This window comes from Triturus cristatus, chromosome 9, assembly GCF_964204655.1.
Source record: "Triturus cristatus chromosome 9, aTriCri1.1, whole genome shotgun sequence".
Taxonomy (NCBI): domain Eukaryota; kingdom Metazoa; phylum Chordata; class Amphibia; order Caudata; family Salamandridae; genus Triturus; species Triturus cristatus.
The window spans coordinates 552,314,543-552,336,418 of NC_140592.1; the positions used below are offsets into that span (position 1 = coordinate 552,314,543).

At 45.9% G+C, this 21,876-nt stretch overlaps 1 protein-coding gene across 1 annotated transcript in view; it reads left to right on the forward strand.

Moving 5' to 3' along the window:
- Nucleotides 1-21,876, forward strand: part of LOC146798270 (uncharacterized) — a 673,832-nt gene that overhangs the window by 227,798 nt on the left and 424,158 nt on the right. Inside the window, exons 5-6 of the mRNA XM_085625555.1 lie at nt 5,238-5,351; nt 6,161-6,277. Coding sequence (XP_085481681.1) covers nt 5,238-5,351; nt 6,161-6,277 — 231 coding nt within the window. The remainder of the gene's footprint in view (nt 1-5,237; nt 5,352-6,160; nt 6,278-21,876) is intronic.

Consider the following 21,876-nt stretch of genomic DNA (forward strand, 5'->3'; position numbering starts at 1 on the left):
AAGAGGGGGCGGAGGCTGCTCCCAGAGCTGAAAGCAGCACTCCATCTCTCGCCGCCCCCTCCATTCCCATCACCGGCCTCCCACTTGCTCGGGTCCCTTCCGTTCGTGCTAGGCGCCAACATGTCTCCTTCCTGCCAGGCACCGCACCCCCTGCCCCTGTCTCCCCTGCTGCCGTCAATGCCGAGTCTGTGGACATTCTGCGGCAGTTGCAGGTTGGTCAGACATCGCAGCTTAATGTCCTCCATGGCCACACCAGACTGCTGACACAGATGGTGTCGTACATGGAGGGCATGTCAGCAGCGATGTCTGACCAATGGAGTTTGCTGAGGTCCATAGACTCGTCACTGACTGCAGCAGTGGGTCTCCTGCAGTGCTTCGTCCCCCCCCTACCCCTGCACCATCCACACTTCCCACTCCCATGCCTGTCCCAAGCACACCCAGACGTCCCCATGCACGCACCCCACCAGACACAGGCAGCACACCACCAGGGAAGGGCAAGTGCACACCTCCTGTCACGCGCACACACGGGTAAGTAGGCAAACCCACTGGGTCGGGGGGCAAACGGCAGACACGCAGCCACAGTGGGAGTCCGCAGTCCTCACGACCCACTTCCTCCAAAACCACTCCCCTTAGCTCTCCTGCCCAACAGTCGGACAAAGAGTCATTGACTGCCAGTGTGTCCCTCAGCCCCAGTGTGGCACCACCCCGCAAGCGGTGGAGGCAGTGCCCGGCCAGGGTAGTTGAGTCCCCCCCCCCCCTGTCCACATCCTCCCCCAGTAGCGCTGCAACCCATCCCTCCGACCCCCCCCCCCCCCCCCCTCCTTGGGGCCTGTGGTTCATTCGGGTGCAGGGGAGACGCTGGAAGAGCTTGCAACCGTGTGCAGCGCCCTGCTAACCACCACCTTTGGCGCTGCCCCACCCCCTGTGGTGGAGTCGTCCGTCCCTGCACCCACAACACCTACCCTTGCCCCTCCTGTCCCTGCGGTGCCTGGTCCTTCCCCCCCACATGATGCCCCCCCTTCTGTGGATGATATGGAAGAGTGCACTGTGCAGGCAAGCTTGGGGAGACGCGTCCCAAAGTGTCCCCCACCAGGACTTTGCACATGGCCTGGCCTATGGGCCCTGTATATAGTGGACATTTCTTTTGATATAATTTTTTATGCTGAATAAAGCATTTTGGTTTTCATTTGCACATGAATGCTTTTCTGGTCTTGCTATTGGTGGTGCTGCTCCATGATTTGGGGTGGTGATAATGTGTTCGGTGTCTGGGAAATGTTGTAGTGTGCTGCTCATGGGGTGGACCCTGGTATCTGTGTGCCATCACAAGGTATCTGCAAATAATCTTTGGTCATGTAAGCTCTTACTGTATGGTGACATTGTCCCAAGGTGTGTTCCTTCCTCTGTGGACCCTGACATCTTCCCTGCAGGGTGTTTCCCAATTGTTGTGCTGAGCTCTGTCTATATTTCCTGGGTGTGTGACGGATCCCTTCAACTTTGGCCATGCATGCTTAGCAATGTCTCCACCTGCATCATTTGTGGCATCCTTGGTGGTCACTGTACTTGTGTATGGAGTATATTGACATGACTTCATGTGGACGTGTTCCCTTTTCCGCACTATGCATGTGTGTACTCCCAGCCTCGCACACATGTGTTACGTGTTCTGCAGGGTCTTTGGGCACCTGTCTGACAATTGTGGGCATTGTATCTGTGTGTACTCCACCCTTTTCCTTCCATGGGAGGCACCAACTTGTTGGCTGCCCCAGCACCTGTACATTCCTATCAGTCCTGGAATGTGCGTGACAGTGTATGTTCCCTTTGGGTCTCTTAGTTTAGTAGGGTGGCACATGAATATACAGTCTTGTTGCATGCTCTCAGTGTGTGTATTGTGCTGCCAGCGCCAGGGGTGGGTAAGCATGTGTCATTTGTCATCACACCCACATGTGGTGTGTCATTCAGTGGGGGATGGACATCCACCCTCATGGGAGTAGGACACTGCTGTCAGTGATGTGTTGGCATGCCACTCTCAATATAGTCGCACTTTGTGTATGCCTTCATGCACCCATGGAGTTTTGCTACTTGTAGGATGGTGTACACACCACCATGTCTCTGTCCACTGCTGGGAGGACTCAGCACCCACCCCTCCTGTGTCTGGGCACTGCTGGGAGTGATAGGCACCCACCCCTCCTATGTCTGGGCACTGCTGGGAGGACTCTGCACCCACCCCTCCTGTGTCTGGGCACTGCTGGGAGGACTCTGCACCCACCCCTCCTATGTCTGGGCACTGCTGGGAGGACTCTGCACCCACCCCTCCTATGTCTGGGCACTGCTGGGAGGACTCTGCACCCACCCCTCCTGTGTCTGGGCACTGCTGGGAGGACTCTGCACCCACCCCTCCTGTGTCTGGGCACTTCTGGGAGTGAGAGGCACCCACCCCTCCTATGTCTGGGCACTGCTGGGAGGACTCTGCACCCACCCCTCCTGTGTCTGGGCACTGCTGGGAGGACAATGCACCCACCCCTCCTGTGTCTGGGCACTGCTGGGAGTGATAGGCACCCACCCCTCCTATGTCTGAGCACTGCTGGGAGGACTCTGCACCCACCCCTCCTGTGTCTGGGCACTGCTGGGAGGACTCTGCACCCACCCCTCCTATGTCAGGGCACTGCTGGGAGGACTCTGCACCCACCCCTCATATGTCTGGGCACTGCTGGGGCTGATGGCCACACACCCCTATGTGTCTGTCCACTGGCGTGGTACGACCCGTACCCACGCTCTTAAGGCGTGGGTACGGGCCGTACCCCTACGGCACCCCAACAATGGCGGTACGGCCCGTACCCACGTCCCACAGGCATGGGTACGGGCCGTACCGCCATTGTTGGGGTGACGTAGGGGTGGGCGTGGTACGACCCGTACCCATGCCTTTGGGACGTGGGTACGGGCCGTACCGCCATTGTTGGGGTGACGTAGGGGTGGGCGTGGTACGACCCGTACCCACGCTCTTAAGGCGTGGGTACGGTGCATACCACAATTGTTGTGTTGCCGGTTCGCGTCCATGTCGAATTCCGTTGTGGCGGACGCAGGCCTTGGTGGAGACGCCCCTGCCCCCCGAAGTGACCATGCCCTGGGGGTCAGGTATGTACAGGGCATGTATGATTTTTAACTTGGGTGGGGGTTATGTTTCCTGCCCCTGTCCCCCCCTTTGCCCCTGGGTGTTGTTCTGACCTTCTGCGGCGTCTGCGTCGGTTCCTGTACACCAGGTGGACTGCTATGAGGGCCGGGATGACACGTAGGTTGGGGTCCATGGCTGTCCGATGTGTTCAGGTGCTCCTTCTGCGCGTCGTCCTGATTTCCCGGCAGTTTTTGGCTGCCGTAAAATATAATCCGTGCGGAATGACGTGGGCACGGATCGTACTTGCTGGTTCATGAAACGCTGCCTGACTCCGTCCGGACGTCACGTCCGCGGTGTCCCGGATCCGATTTGTATGGTTTTTTTTGCCGGTCGGTGTTTTTTACGATTCGTACGGAAATGGTGTTTCTGTACGAATCGTACTTGTGGGTTTGTAAGGTGTTTTTCCCGGGTACGGGTCGGACGGAGAAAACGCTCCGTCCGACGATTAGTACCCGGTTTTTCCAGGATCGGAATAGACACCTTAATTGAATAAAATGGAACTATCTGCACTTGTGAGTGCAACTCTTATGTCACATGCAGTAACATTGTTCAGGTGAATTATAACTGTGTGGTCTCACCATTTCAGTCGCACCCCCTGCTCAAAGGAGTGCCCAAACCACCCAGCACTTTGTGCACCACATTGGTGACTCCGTTTTGGGTGAGCCTCGTCTCTTGAATATCAGGGCTAGCTACCCTAGTCCAGGAAGCAGTCTTTCTTCCATTGTGTATCCTAGTAGTAACAACATTTCCCATCAAGCGTAAGAACAATATCTAAAGTGTACTCTGTTAGAACTCAATTTGACTCGCTACATTATTGTGAGATTAGAGGGGGATCGTCAATATTTTCTTCTAAATGAGCACTAAGAGTCTTAGTTGGCTTTAAAAGTAACAGAAATAAAAACCCTGCCAAGTAGTGGTGGAATGCTTACTAATATCAATACCTATGGAACCGAAGACTGATTTGCACCTGCTACTATTTTGCTGACTGAGGCAGTATCTTTATTTTGAATTCTTTCTTGTAGCACCTTTCATATATTTTACTCACCTTCCTTTTTTCTTTCTGTGATTTTTGTCTTTTATAGACAACATGTTTATCTATGACTGTTTCTCTGCCTTGGTTATTTTTTAAAACAAGTGAAGATCAACCTTAGCCGATCTGCAAGATTTATCAATGCAAGTCCTAAGTTAGAAGATTCTAACTGGTTCGGCATGGTACGTGTAAAACTGCCAATATCTCACTGAGTGGCTCGAAAACTGCTATCCTAGTTATTAACAAGGTGGAGAAGCAAATCATATTTTGTTCTAGTGATGAATTCTCAATGAAAGTAGTGCAGGGTTCCAGTTCAGTGTCCTTAGATTGACAGTTTTCTTGATTGTCAGTTGGGAAATCCATCACATGAACTGAGTGGAACATTGGTTGATCTGACTTTTGCCTTCTTGAATTTTTCAGTCTCTGAACTGAATCTCATTTGGATCACAGTCTCCACCTTCCTAAGACACTGCATATCGAACAGATGAAATGTCCTATGGCAAAACTGCATTTGTATGAGCCTTAAAACTCATAAATTGATAATGCTTTAAAAATATTGAATAGAATAGGTTCCTAACAACTGAGTTTTCTCTCGGTTGTATTCAAGCCTGAGTTCCCAAGAACGACATACTGAGGCAAAAACAGGAAACAAACTGGGGAGGACTCAAAGAAGACTAAATAAAATATTGCTGTTTTCTGATTAGGTTTGGTATTGCGGAGTTAGATTTCTCCAAGTGCCTGTCACAGGATAAACTTGAGGGTGTTTGAGTGTTAGCTATGAACTAAAGGCAGTACTGTGTTAATTGGGTCTTTCTTGAGCATATGCAAACCTATATTTGATCATCACATTGAAGGCTTTTGTTGCCCTATTCCATCTTGTAGAATCCAACATCTAGTTGCTGTGGTTGCTGATTTATTCATTTTAAACCGGGACGCATTTTGGGAATGCACTGTGGATGGGGCATATGGTAGGGCATATGGGCCTCCAGGGCCAGCTGTAAGCAAATGGTTAAAAAAAGCCATTTTTGTTATCTTTTCCAGAATTGCCACTGGTCAGTCCTGACATTCTGTCGAGGATGGATCCAGAATCCGAAGTCTGCTCCATTGATGCTGAAGGCTCAGAAATAGGCGAGAGCTGCAAAAGCCCCTCCACGGGTAAAATGAACATGATTTGGAGTAAAATTGTAAAGATTAACATACCTCCAAAGAAGAGACTGGTAGGGTGGTCGATCAGTTGCCTTCTTTAGATTTTCCTCCTTTTTACTTCTCATAGGTTTGCTTGGGGTTTGTTTACTACAGTTGTACTGAGCCTTCTGCTTAGGCCATGACTATTGATGCAGAGAGCCTTCTCCTGATTTCACAAATCTATCAGCATGAAACCTCTGATCTACGTTTGTTCCTTAATTTGTTTTTCAGTAAATTAGATGACATACTACAATGCTGTCTTTTCTTAAATTTCTCTACTGGGCAACATTTCTTGAACTCTAGCTGTACAGAGATGACAATATTCCCACTCAACTGTTCAATAATACTTCTCTAAAGCATCCAAATCTAGAGACACCTATCTTTCCCCAGAGCTGGTCTCCACTGATTGTGCGTAGCCACTCACCCTGCAAGGAACCGTATTTCAACTGCCCTCTTAGTTGCACAGTCTTCTCCAGTACCTTTTATTTCTAGCTGCAGTGTCTTCTCCCCTGCTTATGAAGAGAACAGTTAATCTGCTCAAGCTGCAAAGCCTTAAAAGCCCCCCCACCCTCCTGCAGCAAAAAGCGTTCTTTTGGGGCCACTCTAAGTTTTCTAGGTTCTCTGGCACCTGTTAAAACCACTTTTAATTTGTTTAGCCCTTGAGGCATGCTTCCTGTTTTGTTTTCTACTTTTTGTTGGTGGACAAGATAAAGACACATTCTTGAGCTGTAAAGTAGATGTGAATTTAAACCTTCCGTAACATGTGGATGGTCTTCCAGGAACAGAATGGATGCTGGGAACTTCTCAAGCTTCACTGTGTATTAAAGAGGAGGAAGAGTTTGTTCCTATCGATCAGCGAGATTCAGAGGAGAGGAAGATCTTGAATAGCCTTGCTGGTGAGTACACAGGATATCCTTCCTATCTTAATAATGCCTTTGTTTGAAATATGAAATAAGGTTGGCGTTATATACCAACCTCTTGTAAGAATACACAATACTTGCACCTGTGTCCGGTGTCCCTATTTCTAGCCTTCTGTACTGCAGACCAGAAACTGTATGAGAATGTTTGTTTTCACTATAAATACTTTTTTAATTGCAGCTACTCCGCCAACCCTGCACCAAGCACCTGATTGCTTCCCTACCTTTCCCTTTTTTTTATAGTAGATTGAAATGAGGTCTCCGATCAGTAGCCATGTGCCGTCACACACTTGTGCGCCTTCATGATTTCACTGAAATGGATTGTCTGTCTTTTTCAAATATCAAATATTCTTTATTCGATGAAAATTCATCATAAAAGAGCAATTAACAACACAATACAATGTAAAATTTCCAAACAGACGGTTAATAAAACACAATTAAGCACTAGACCACTTAAGGGTAAGCACAGTCACATATCAACATGATGAAAATCCTAGCCAACTACTCTTGACTAATAAGTGGGTCAGAATGGGTTTTACAGCGCCTCATGCGGGATCGCCAAGCATTGCCCAAAAATTTTGCGACTCCACAGACCATGGCAATCGAAGAGGTATCCGTGCTAAGTATCCGCAAGGCCGATACGTGGCATCTAACGCCCAAATTCTTACATAACGGCTTTAACCAGATCCTCCTAGCAACCCTGTAAGCTGGGCAAGCAAAAAAGAAGTGTGCCACTGACTCTGTAGGGGCTGCACAGCCTGGGCATGATCTCATTTTGCCGACATTCTTTTTCCACCCCGAGATATAATCGTTTACTGGGAGGATCCCAAGCCTAACCTTCAAGTAAAGAGATCTATCTAAAGGCTGCTCAATGTAATCCAAAAAAGGTTCAAAGCTCCTTGACCACTTAAAGGACAAGAAGCGCTCAGTAAGTGAGCCCACAGAACTACTAGAAAGTGTCTCCTGCTGTACTAGGTTCCAGTAGAGCTTTTTAATTACCATCTTGGGCGGAGGTGATTGGTTTGCCCATGAGTCGCTCAAACCCAAGAGCACCACCAACCGCTTCAAGTTGCTCAGCCACTTAATCCTATTATTGGTATTTAGCTGGATTAATTCATCTAGGGCAGCAGCGTAATCCTGGAGCTCCCTTGTCCTGCGCAGACGAACCCAGAAGAGTAACGGGCGTAAGCGCACTAAATCCTTAAGGGGGCGCCTGCCCATATCAGCCCTTAAAGGGAATAGGGGAGTGGAGACTGGGAGGGCTACTGCATCTCTCAAAAACTTGTTTTCAGCTCTGTCCAGCTCTGCAGTATTTTCAAACCCCCATAATTCTGAGCCATATAGAGCGGACGGGAGAACTTGGCCTTCGTAAATAGTTAGGAGCGGTGAAAGGGGCTTGCTTTTAGATTTACGATATTCACTCATAACCGCCCCAGAAGTTCTTTTATAATTTAACATCATTTTAGCCAAGTGATCCTTCCAGCTCATGCGACTATTGACCCTAATGCCCAAATAGTCATAAGAGTCTACCAGCTCCAAGGGCTCTCCATTAAGTAAAAGATTATTTCTAAATCTGGGTGAAGGTGCTAGAACCATGAGCTTAGTTTTTAGAGTGTTGATAGTGAGACCTCTATCAGAGCAAAATGCACTAAATCGGTTCAAAAGCTTTTGTAAGCCAGACGGCGACTTAGAAATTAAAATAGTGTCGTCGGCGAAGAGGAGTGTGGGGATTTTAACACCTGCCAGGGATGGAGCATCAGCTGATTCTTCTCTTAAGTAATCCACCACTCCATTCACAAAAAGAGAGAACAGCGTAGGAGCCATGACACATCCCTGGCGTACACCCCTCTTCACGGGGATCTTTTCAGTTAGTTCCCCTTGGGTGCCCCACCTGATCCTGGCATAATTCCCCTCATGGAGGTGCACGATTAAACTCAAGAGGGGACCAGGAAACCCCATATTCTCCAAAACCTCCCACAGTCTCTCACGTGGTACCAGGTCAAAAGCCATCCTAAGATCTATGAAAGCCAAGTATGAGCTACCTTTGTTGATAGTAACCGACTTCCAGTAGATCGCGGAAAAGCGGAAGACCTGGTCCATCGTGCCCACCTTTTGTCGGAACCCAGCTTGGAGATGAGACAACACATGCATTTCTTCCATCCAGGTGCCGACCCTAGATATGATTACCCTGCCAACCACCTTCTGTAACACATCAATCAAACTGATTGGTCTATAGTTGGCAGGGTCGTCTCTGGCACCCTTCTTAAAGACAGTGATTACCTCCGCACCCTTCCACGAAACTGGGACAGGGTAACCATGGGAGATGAGATTCATTATTTTTGCAATGAGATTGGCCCATAACTCTGGGGCCTCCATAAGGAGATCTCCAGGTATCCCATCTGGGCCTGCTGCTTTCTTAGGAGTAAGATGACTAATAGCTAGCAGCACCTCAGATGGCAAAAATGGTTCACTGACTGGGAGCGTGGGGTGGGCGCTGGAGGCATAAACAGAAGGGGCAAGGGGAGTTTCTGACCCACCATAAATTGATGAAAAATGGGAATGCCATTGCTGACCTGTTATGTGGCTATCTAAAGGGCGAGAGCTATTCAACCTGGCTTTGTTGATCAGATCCCAAAACAGCGAAGAATTCTTTCCTTTGGAAGCTGTCTTGAGATCTTGCCAGCGTTGTTCTTCCCATACACGTTTTGCTTGCTCCAAGGCCCTAGCGTATTCTTTCCTGGCTACACTAACCCGGAATTGGTTCTTTTGACGCAAGGTAATTCTAATCTCATTTCTTGTAGCTTTACAATGCGCCGTGTACCAGGGACTGTTCGATATAGCTTTGTTGTTAACCCTGCCACCACTCTTGACCTTATTATTACCTTTTAAGAGGAAAAATTCCCCAACTTTCTCTGTTAAACTATTGTACGCCTGGACAAAAAGCGTGCCCTGTAGAGGCGCTAGGTCCGGATCAAACACCCCCATTTCTGTACTCAGGTCTTCAACATACGCCCTGATTTTTGTCAAATTGTGGGCCTGCGACTGGACCTTCTCCCATTTCAGTCTTCGATTTCCCTGAAAAGGTATCACCTCCTTAGTAGATCTCGGGTGCGATCTCCTCTCAGTGGTGTTCCGCCTTCCCCATCTTATCGACATGCCTAAGGGATTGTGGTCACTGTCCTGTGAAGGAGTCGCCACCATATCTATTAAATCGCACCATAGTTTCACGTCTAATAAGATGTAATCAATTCTTGACGGGCTGCTTAACCTATTAAAGGTCATAGCCCCATCAAGGTCAGAAGGAGTCCTACCATTGAGAGCCCTGAGGTTATGTTCTACGGTAAGGGAATTGATCTGTATAACCCTAAGAGACCATTTCTTGATTGTGGGCAAAGACGGGGTCGGGATACCCCATCTAGAGTCCACTTCCTCTATACCCAAGGGATCGTCACCTTCTAGTGGTTCAAAGGTACAATTAAAATCCCCTCCCACTATAATTTTAGAGGAGGGGGGGCAAGTAGCCAATACCTGGTCTAAAATAGATATGGTACTTGAATTTAAGTCCCCTGTGGTACCTCTTGCATAGACATTAAATAGGTCAATCCTACTAATTCCCCCCTCAAAAGAGATGTGTTGGATGTCACAACATCCGGAGTCGTAAGTAGTTACTTTAAGATTAAGGGCGATCTTGATCCATACATGCAGACCCCCAGCTGGTCTACCCCTGCCCTTACTCAGGGCTGGTATGAAAAAAGTGGTGTATCCCGATTTATATAATGGAGAAACACTCCATGTTTCCTGAAATATACATACATCGAATTGATCGATGAAGACGTTCCATTCAGGCAAGACCAACTTTCTTTGCAGACCCGCCACATTCCAAGAAACTAGATGTAAGGCTTCATTATCTCTCAAATGCAAATCTGAGGGGGTAACTGCAGGCCTGTCCAAGTCCAACATGGTTTGAATACCTATAGGTTCTGGTTGGACTGGGTGGTCTATCGTCCAGGGGATTACAACACTATTATCCGAGGGGGTAGAAAGAGGGGTGGATACATTCCCGCCACTAGCAGATCCACTTATAGTTGGTAGTCCTGTGATAGCCGGAGCAGCTCCGTGTGCTTCCATACTCCTCTCACAACCGGTGTTCTTGGGGCTAAATAAACCTGTTGGCCCCCCACAGCCCCGATGGGACTTTAACCTTCAATCGCAATCAGCCAGGCTAGAAAGGGCTTCAAACCTGTTCGTTAACACTAAAGGATTAGAAGGCTTCACATTAACACCTCCTCTATTAAAAATCCTATTAAAACTGGGAGTGATATAATGCCACCTCAAAGGGTCCATAACTTGTCGGGTGTGTGTGGGGCCCGAAAAGTAATTCGGCCTATATGTGCCTGATGGAGTGGGCAATAGGGAGGCTTGCTTAGATAGATCAGAAAGGGGAAACACCGATGATCTAGGGTAAAAATAGGTTAGCGCACGGGGAACAATGCCATTACTACCTATTTCGGGAGGCCACTCCAAAATGTACTTAACTACACGTGGGTCTCTAAAATTTACTACCACGATGTCTCCCGCAATGTTTTTCGTCGTACCACCCATCCAAGGGAGACGTCTCACATGTAAAATCTCACCATTACATTTCTCCTCGATAGGTCTATAACTATTGAGCCAGAACATGGTTTTGTTTTTTAACTCGCTAAACCCTTCTCTTTTATCAACTGGTAAAGGCGGAACCCCCGTCAAAACAACCACCAAGGGTACAGCTTCGGGGGGCAGATCAACTTGTGGCACGTACTTAGATGCAAGCAGACCATTACTAGGGATTTCCCTATTTTCCCGCAAAGTAGTTGGGACAAGGTTAAACCCCCCACCCTCTTTATCGTCTCGTATGTACACACTCTGAGAACCCCCACTTGACGACGTCACAGGCACACACTGAGACACCGCCAACAAATTAGACGGCTCTCCCGTATCCTGAGGAAGAGTGGAGAGGTGAGGGTGGCAAATAGGTACCACCGCTGTAACATCGGTACCACTACCAACACCCGCCTTCCCCTGCCCTGTTATTGGATTGGTTTTCTTACTTATTATGGCTTCCAGGTCCGCGAGTTTTTTTTCCACTCTTAATAAGCCTTCAATTAGTGGTGAGATAAGGGACTTAATCACCTGGCCCAGGGCATCCTGGCAAACAACCGAAGGGGAAGGAGATGACAAAGGGGCGACAGGGGTAAAGCCTGATGTTACGGAGGGCAATTCAGGTTCCAAAGCAACAGATGTCAATGGAGGAGCAGGGTTAGGAGTGTTTGTTGGTTCGACTCCTGACCCTTTAGATAAATTTAAACCTTTCAGATCGTGCTTCCCAAACTCAGAATAATTATGCTTAGGTTTAACTATAACTCCCCCTTTCTTGCATCTTCTTTTAATGGGGGGTGGCCCATATGTCTTAGTCGCTTTGATTGGCTTAGTGAACTTCTTAACCTGTTTACCAAGTACTTGCACACTTCTAGTTATATCTATAGGAGGGTCAGGATGAACGCTAACAAGTATCTCTTGAATGGGCAGCTCTGAGGGTAAGGGAGTTAAGATAAGAGCAGATTCCCTTTGCAAGCGGGGATCACACAGTGGTACAAGAGGGTCAACTACGGCGCCACCACTATCGACTGGCCGGGGAGCAACCTGTGAAATCAAGTTGTCAGAAGACCTAAGCTTCAAGCTTTCTATTGAGCGACGACGCTCAGATCTCCTTTTGTCCATACTATTATCCGTTTCATCCACTCTTAGCGCCTTTTTAAAATAAATGTCCAGAGGGCCAGCTGACATAACTTTCGTCTTCTCCTCTACGATGCTAATGGGGGTATTAGCCATATTAGCCATTTAGGTTATTACACATTAAGCGCACACAAATACAAGCGCTACCACAACCAACTGATCAATAGCCGAGCCCAGCCCGGCCTCACTCGGCCTCTGAGGGCCTAGGAGGGCTCACCCTTTGCCCAGGCTTAGCCCCGGGCTATGTCCCGCGCGCGTCCCGCTTGCGCGTGGAACGGGTTGGCAGCTTTATGGGCGGAGAATGTTAAGGTGGAGGGGCCGGGAAGAGGAGACAGCTGATGACGCCGCCAAGCAGCCTGGTCCTCGCAGTCCCGGGCTGGAAAGTGCACAGATTAAAATTGCGCCCCACTCAGCACAGCGTCCACAATGTCCGTGATGTCCTCGGTGATTCACAGCAGAGCCCAGGTAGGATGAAGTTAGTGGCGAGCCTACGAGCGGCTCCCGCGAAGCGGGGGCCGCGAGGCGTTATGTACCTGCGGGGGGAGGGGCCAGGAAGAGGAGACAGCTGATGACGCCGCCAAGCAGCCTGGTCCTCGCAGTCCCGGGCTGGAAAGTGCACAGATTAAAATTGCGCCCCACTCAGCACAGCGTCCACAATGTCAGTGATGTCCTCGGTGATTCACAGCAGAGCCCAGGTAGGATGAAGTTAGTGGCGAGCCTACGAGCGGCTCCCGCGAAGCGGGGGCCGCGAGGCGTTATGTACCTGCGGGGGGAGGGGCCGGGAAGAGGAGACAGCTGATGACGCCGCCAAGCAGCCTGGTCCTCGCAGTCCCGGGCTGGAAAGTGCACAGATTAAAATTGCGCCCCACTCAGCACAGCGTCCACAATGTCCGTGATGTCCTCGGTGATTCACAGCAGAGCCCAGGTAGGATGAAGTTAGTGGCGAGCCTACGAGCGGCTCCCGCGAAGCGGGGGCCGCGAGGCGTTATGTACCTGCGGGGGGAGGGGCCGGGAAGAGGAGACAGCTGATGACGCCGCCAAGCAGCCTGGTCCTCGCAGTCCCGGGCTGGAAAGTGCACAGATTAAAATTGCGCCACACTCAGCACAGCGTCCACAATGTCCGTGATGTCCTCGGTGATTCACAGCAGAGCCCAGGTAGGATGAAGTTACTGTCTTTTTACTAGCCTTTCACTGCAACCTGTGTGGTTAATAAGGCATACATGCTATTATTTGGAAACTTTAAAGAGGGAGATTTCGAAACAAAAAATGTTGTGAATTTATTTTTACGTTACCTTTTTAACTTAAAAATGCGATTGTTTCCCAAATTAATCAGGTGCATTGACATGTTTGTTATGGGCTTGTATTGTTGAAGTACTGTGACTCTCCAGGCATCTCCAGTGGTGTTCTTCCACCCAAAATTAATGTTTGTGTGTGGCAATGGTGCTTAAGACGTGAATAATCCATCTTCCTTTTATACCAGTTGTAATAATACCAGTTAACAGTTAGAGAGGCAATGATGCGGGTCTAGTTTTTACTTCAAGTGTTCCCATAAGACCCTCTTCACACTGTGTGCTCACTCTTCAAAGCTGTGTAAACTTTGAACCGGAAAAACATGGTCGCCCCTTCTTTTCGCAAGTTTTCAGTCAGTCATTGGTCTGCTGATTGACACCTCCGGAATTGGTGGAGGCCTCCAGTGCTCCTCTGCAAGGGTCTCTCAGCCCCAGATGTGCATGCGGAGCGGCGTTTGAGGACTGATCTGCTGTCACCAAAAAGAAAGAGGTGAAAGACAGCTGACTAAAACAACATTCAACATTGAGAGGAGCATTGAGGGGGTACAGATATTACTTAGGAAGTGTAACTTGGAGGCCTTTGTGGTCCCCAATATCTGCTTTGCTCTCTTGTTTTGAAAGTGCTGAATGGAGCAAAAAGGGGACAGCAGCCATTGATTGTTTACTTATACAATGGATAAACTAAAGGAGGACTACAGACTGGTGACCTTGGGAGAGGGAGTTATCTACATGAGTATGCATCTACAGCAGTGAAGAAGGACCAATCACCCTGTTGGACTCTATGGCTTGTTGTTGAAGCTACCAAACCCAAGCAGGAAAGCCCAGAGACAGAAGGAGAAAGCCAATTTCTTAAAGCAGAACAGCCATTTTGACCAGAGAGAGGTGATGGTAAAACTAAGAATTGTGGTTATCCCTGTTGATGAACTGGTAGACCACTCAAAGCGGTTCTCAGCAGCATGAGTCTTTGAAAATCTTGAGGTCAATAGAATTTGCAGGTGCTTTAGGCTGAAACCACTGGAGCTTGTCTATTTGAAGGGGGCAGCAGGCTAATTAATAACACTACACCGAAAAACAGAGGAGATGAAAAATGCGATATTTGAAGTAGCGCAAAAAAGTTGTCAAAAACAACTTCTTCTTTTTCTCTGACTCCTTGGCCCTACATAAAAGACTGGAACCACTGAGAAGTTGGTTAGCATTGAGAAGGCAAAACTGGAAATTCAGCTGAGGCAAGGTGCATGTATTATGAAGCCAAGAATTCGCTTAAAGGCCATTGAATTCTTTGAATTATAGGGGGAACTAGGATAACCAACTTTGAGAGCTTGCCTTATATTGAGACACCTCTAGTACACAACTCCAGACAAGTATAAGTGGCGTGGGCAATGAGGTTTATCAATCAATCAAGGAAGTCTGTCACTCACTCACATGCTAATTCTTCTACCTGCTGGCCCCTTTCTTCTTCCCACACAACCTTTCCCGCCATCCAAATAGTCTATATCTCTCCGCCACATGCAGGTACACAACCCGCATTCCACCCCACCCCCCGCGCTTCCATAGTCACTGCTATCTGTGGGCCTTATTGATTTTCTCACCCTCTTCTTCGATCCTACTTAGCTAAGTATCCTACTACTCAGTGGACAGGACCCTAGTAGCATGCTGTCATAGAGCAGCAGAAGCCATTCATTTTTTGAGTGGCGCGGAGACCCCGGTGTTAAGTTAACTGGAATTGAACCAGACTCCATCCGTTGCTAGTAGATTCTATTGACTCTGACCTGCTGAAAAGAATAGAAACTGGTGACTGTTCTTTTAAACCCCATATTTTATAAACGAACCCAAATTGAGGAAAGTTATCTTCCATGGAGGCCTTTTGCTCACTGAACCAAGCCCCCCCAAAAACTACTAAGCGCCCTTTGTGGTAACTGGTAACATGTCCCTCAACAAGTAATACGGTTGTCCACTCACTCGAAGGGTTCTGATTGAGAACCAGCTAAAATGATGAGATCTAATGTACATAATAATCACCATCAGAATCTGACCCAAACCACCTTAGGTTCACCCACTCATACCCATGGTTGCACCCGGTCACATGGTGAGCCTCGAGGATCTAATGGCACTGCGAACACTCACCTTCCTTCATTTCATCCCTTAGGTTTACTCCCCCCAGCTCTCCCGGCAACTGATATTCTCTGTGCCCAACCCTCTACAAACTCTGCTCTTTTAGAGGGTGGAGCTCTAGCTCCTTGTTCTGAAAGGGGGATTTCTCAGCACTTAACAGAGGCTGTGAATCCTAAAGGAAGGTTAGATCTCCCACCAGCAGCCTGCCCGTATGTCATAGTCCTAGCAAATGTACAAGAACCGAAAGTGAATCAACTAGAGTCTATGGAGCAGTTAATCCATTAAGCTCAGCATTGGCTTTCTAAGTGCACAGGGGATAATTTTATATAAACATATTATTATGGCTAGGAGGGTTAACTGGGTAGGAAGAGCTCCCAAAACTATCAAAGGTGATTTGTATTAATTTAAATTTTGACAACCATCACATACTGGGCGACCTCTTAACTATGCTACCAAGCACCCCATCATTTTATTCTGAAATCTGTGCACTTCCTCTGGGTTTCTTTTATAAACCTGATACCTTACATCAGACCCCATTTTAACTCCCGGGAGCCATTTCGTCTTCCACCTAACCAGTCTCTTCTCCCCTCTGTTTTACCCTTAGCTCTCAGTAATAGATTTGCTGTACTGGAAGGCATACCTGTATGTGATTGACTGGATGAGCAGAGCCTAACAGCTAACTGTGCTGATGATATAGTAATGCAAAATGGGTCTTCTATGGTCTCTGTTCCCTCTGTAATTTCTCAACCACAACAAAGTACGCAGATAGGCAGTCCGAATTTGCCCCAGACATTGACACATCTAGTGAATATCTCAGGATCTTTTGCAGTAATTTCTTGGAATATGGCTGGGTACAATATATAAAAAAGTCTAATGTGGAATGGTTGTCTTTGTTAACAACTAAAGACATAATGTGCTTACAAGAGACATGGACCTGATATACCTGAATGGGTATTGTTCATTTCATACTCCTGCTGAACTCTCATCAGCTGGTCATGCAAAGCGTGGTTTATTGACCCTACTTTCCAATACTGTCCCTTTAAAAGTGAAGTCCTTTTTAAATACATCACCATATTATCATATTATTGTTTGAGTATTGTATTGACCAATACTGGTTGCTTGTTAATTTTACAATAACAGTTTTGGTAGCAATCATGCAGCGGTGTTGGCTCCTTTGGAAAGAGATATTGTTAACTTGGAGAAAGCATGTACTAAATCCTGTGATATAGTCTGGCTTGGAGATTTTAATGCTCACCCTTGTGATAAGACTAATATATCAGTCTGTGGACTGGTGGACGACGATGGGGAGTGTGTCCCCCATTTTAGCCACACTGATTATGGTAACGGCCTGAATGGACTATTAATTATAAATAATCTTGTGTTTCTAAATACCTCTGAAATTTTAACTGGTCACCTAGGAATCACTTTTTTTAGTCATTCCTTCTCTTCTACGCTTGATTATGTCCTGGTCTCTGATCCCATAAGGAAGCTTTTTTCCCAATTTGAGATGAATTTTCTTATCCCCTCTTTAATGAAAAGGGAATCCTCTCTTAAACTTCATATCAATCCAGTAATTGCAATGGAGAATGGGATTGTTTTGAAGTGGGAGGAAATTGATGCTGGGAAGTTTCTGGGCAACATAGTTTCGAATCGAGTAGCAGAGATAATGGTATGCCTAGACCGTTTAATTGACGATGGCATGGTCACAGCATTCGAGCTTGTTTTACTGGAAGTTAAAAACAACTTAATTTGTTTTGTACGCCATGGGCATCGTAAGAAATCGAACTGGTTTGATGATGATTGTGAAAAATCACTTAAATCTACACATGGCCTTAAAGTCTAAACCTCGCAACTTACCTTTGGTCAAGTCATTGTGACAGGCTTATAAAAAAGCAAGGATATCAAGGCTGAAAGCCCTAAAAGAAGATTGGTGGGAAAATCAGCAAAAGGCTGCATTATTTAAGAAGCTAACAGGAATTTTGGTCTGTGATTAATGTACCTTTCCTAAGGGATGAGCAGTGCATGTCTATAGATACCCATGTTGAACAGGATGAATGGGATACACATTTTGAAGGTCTATTTGGATCTAATGAGAAGGCAATTACTCAGTCTACCTCCACAAGTCTAGTTTGGTGTAGGAGGTCGTGCCCGGTTCACACTGGAAGAAATAAAATATGCTTTGCATCTGTGTAAACGTGCGAAGGTCCCGGGACCTGATGGTGTCCCAATTGATCTTTTTTTTAGATAATAAAGATCTCTGGGCCCTGCTTTTAACAAATATTTTTAATAAAATTACCCAAATAGGTGTTCCTCCTTTGTGGAGGACGACTGTAATTGTCCCTATCTATAAAAAGGGGGATAGGACAATTCCGAAACATTATAGGCCTATATCTTTGATAGACTCCACCGCAAAATTAAGGGGCCAGTTGTTTTTAAATAGACTTGAGGAATGGGCTCTGGAGAAGAATATTATAATCCCATGTCAGCTTGGTTTTAGAAAAGGAAAAGGCACTGTGGATCAGTGTCTGAACCTGAACCTAATAATTGCAGAATATACGGCAGCTAAAAATGGCCACTTATATCTTGCCTTCATGCATCTGTCGGCAGCCTTTGACTGCGTGGCACAGCCTAGGCTGTGGCAGATCATGGAGGCAATGGGGATCGACATACTGATTATTACCATAATTTGTGACTTGTATTCAGAAGCCTCAGTTTGTGTTCGCTTTGGAAAGGGAGGTGAGTGTACCAGGCACTTTAAAATCGCTAGAGGTGTGAGGCAGGGGTGCGTCCTCATGCCCTTTCTATTTGCACTTCACACCAATGACGTTGAATCTGCTTTGATGGGATCTACTCCAGATGTTCCTTATATCAAGTCTTTAAAAAGTACCGATACTCCTATACGCCGACGACGTTGTGATTTTAGCCCGTACTAGCAATGCGCTGCGCCTACTAGTAATGGAGTATACAAAATTTATGAACAAGCTGGACATGAAAATTAACTATTCAAAGTCTTTTGTTTTATTGGCAGCTTCAAAGCAGCGGAAACAACCACAAATTCATATTGACGGGAGTAAGCTCGGAGTTTTGGATTCTTTTAATTATTTTGGGATTTTGTTTGATTGACAGAATAACTGGCAAAGTATGGTCATAAATAGGGGGCTGCAGATGGAAAAGAACATTAGGGCTCTCTTTAAATTTATTTGAAAAGTTGGTTCTAAACCCTTTGAAGCAATAAAGAAAGTTTATGAAGCCAAAATGCTATCTGCTGCCACTTATGGAGCAGCTGTTTGGAGCACCATTGATTGCTCAAAACTGCACCGTATAGAAGACATCTTTCCGAAAAATCTAGTTTCTTTGCCAAAGTCATGCTCTAACTTCAATTGTAATTTGGAGCTGAGAGTTCCTTATATTACTGACAACATTTGTATGGCGCCCATAATGTGCCACTCGGTCTGGCGGAGGGAAACTCTCTCACTGACGAGGGATATCATAAAGGACGTTTTGAAGTTAGATGGTGTGAGTGATATCAGCTGGTTACACTATGTTGAATCCACCCTTAAAGCAGCGGGGTTGCATCATCTTTTTGTAGATCCTACAACCTGTTGGTCTATTTCCAAGAAAGATTTGAAAAATCATTTATTATCTAGATTACAGGCAAGGAGGGAGGATTCTAACCTCATGCTGTCGACAGTTAGAGCATTCCTGACGTTCCCAAGCATAATGCAAATGGATGTGAACTCAACTTATCTATCGTTCATCACTAATTTACAACATAGATATATTTTAGTGAGATTTAGCCTAAACTATATCCCCTTGATGTTGGGTCTTCCTCGTAATATCTATGTAATTTCTTAACTGCCATTATGCACATGTGATGACCGATCCATTCAGAATGATTTGCACTTCTTGTGTTTTTTTTAATTTTATTGTGAAGAAAGGAAAGGGTTTATTATCCCCCCCCCCCCATTCGTTAAATGAATTTTAGACAGTGTTGTGTGGCTCTTTATTACCTGTAGTTATTACCTGCACCTTTTACATGTCTTTCAATGGCGTCCTTCTTTTTATCTGCTCTAAAAAAGAGTAGATCAATTCGCCAATCCGATATATAACTGGGGAACTAAATTACTGAATTTTGTAAATAACTGTGTGTATATATTATTTTTTCTTTTGTACTTCTATAATAGGAATAATGTTTTTAACGTGTTTTTATTCCTTGGTAATTTTTTTTAACCTTTGTAATTCAAGTCTATTGTAATAATGACATTTTTTGTACTTTTTATGCCATCATTGTGTTGGCGAAATAAAGTTATTCCTGAACCGAACTGGACTTGTCTGTTTTTAGTGGTTTAAGAAATACATGTTCACATTCAGTTTTGCTGTTTTTATCCATTTGTTTATGCCTCAATGTCATTAATGGAAGGGTAACCACGTCAGGTTTGACTTAAACATACTGAAAGTAGTAAAGGAAGTTTATTAATGAAAGAAAATATCTAAGTACTGGTGAAAATAAAGCCACTAAGTCAGAAACTTTCTCTAGGAAAGTAAATTAAGACGTTCACATAGCACACCAACATTCAAGTTCAGCACTTTCCTAAATGTTCTAACACAATTAAAATACGAATATTGTAAGTTATTTCCAGACAGGGTGCAGTTTTAGATTAACCACGGTACCACTAAACCGTTTTCCTACTGAAATGGGGATACTCAAAAGAAACCACATCAAAAAGAAACTATGGAAGATTCTAATTAAGGACTTTGATATAGTGAAACTTTGAAAAGCTTTTATGCAAACATTTACACACGCTTAAAAGAACCTTGCTCCCGAAGAGATTCAAAAGTTCCTAGAAAAATGTATCTATTAAAACCAGACAAAAAAAGTCAAAACAATCAAAGCAAGCAATTTTTAAAAATGATTAAAAAAAGCCATTAAAAATCTACAACTATAGAAAGCCCGGCAGCTAGAATGATTTCCATTTGCGGCACCAAATGCAAAATTTGTGGAAATGTTTTCTGCAATAGACTCTTTCACCATTCCAAATTACTGAATAAACCCTTGTCAGATGGAGTTTATGAAGGGAAGGCTGTCCAATGACAATATCAGACTCTTGTCTGACATAATTTTGTCTGAAAACGCCCAAAAAGCAGAAAACCTTTTTATAAGGAGTCATGGACATTCATGAAGGCTGTGATGCATGAACGGAAGTTAGAACCATTCTTGAGCAATATTGACGGTGCTTATCCTCTGCGATTGCCCGACATGTTCTTCAAAGACACTCACCTCACTCCAGCAAATTCACGTGCAACAAATACTAGATTACTATGTAAAAATAAAAGTTGGGAAGAGCAAAGGCTAGCTAATTAATAAATCCACAAACCCCCATCACTGGCCAATTGTTGTATGTAAATGTAAATGTAGTGCATTTATATAGCGCTCCGCACACCCCCGAAGGGGTCTCTCAGGCGCTGTGCACATACCGCTGTGGAACCCTTCCTGGCCTTTCCCTGTGAAGTGCCCACTCCTGGGCACCCCCAAGGTGAAGCCAGGCATCCTAACGCTGTTGGGGCCGTTGTGGAGATTAAGCAAGCTATTGCCCAGAGTTGCAGAGTGGGACCCATGATTAGAATAGGCACCTGAGGCTAGAATTATCAAGTCCGGGGAAATTGAGCCCAAGACCCGCCGAGGCGGGAATTGAACACTGGTCCGGGCCAGACCTCTGCATCAGGGTCTGCCGCTCTAACCATTGAGCCACACTTCTCCACTGTTTTTAGTATTAGTATTAATTTAGTATTAATTTGTTACCAAAACAAAATTTGAAAGTGGCTTCCTTTTGCTGCTATTGATTCTTTGGGGGTGCTTTTAAATATGTTTTAAATATATTTGGAACGTCATATTTAATTTTTTTGGGGGTGGAACTGTGTTTAATGTGCTACATTTGCACGCTTTTCTTGCACTAAATCTGGTCACCTGTGTGGCATGATGTGGAGTCTTGTCAGAGCTCGCGCTGCTTCATTTTTAGGTCGAGCTAGACAGCACAGCTGTCTCTTCGAGACATGTTGTAATCGGTCTGTGGGCCTCAAGTGCACCCCCTTTCTAGACATTGCTTTTCATTTGTATGTGTCCTTCACAAATCCTGCTTGCTAGTGGTCAGTCCTGCCTCTTTGTCCCTCCTTTCTCTTTTCTGTTCCTCCCACAGAGCAGGGACTTTGTACTGTCTCATTCCACTATGGTTCTTTATCTGTTCTTTGAGGGACTCTTTTTTTTTTTTGCTTGGATTCCTGCTCAGTTACTGTCTGTGTTCACCTTCAGCTCCTTCTCTGCTTACGTTTAAATATAGTGTTCTTACTCCCATCCCCTCATAATGCCACATTTACGTTAGTGCTGCCTCTCCTGCTGTGTTGCTTGTA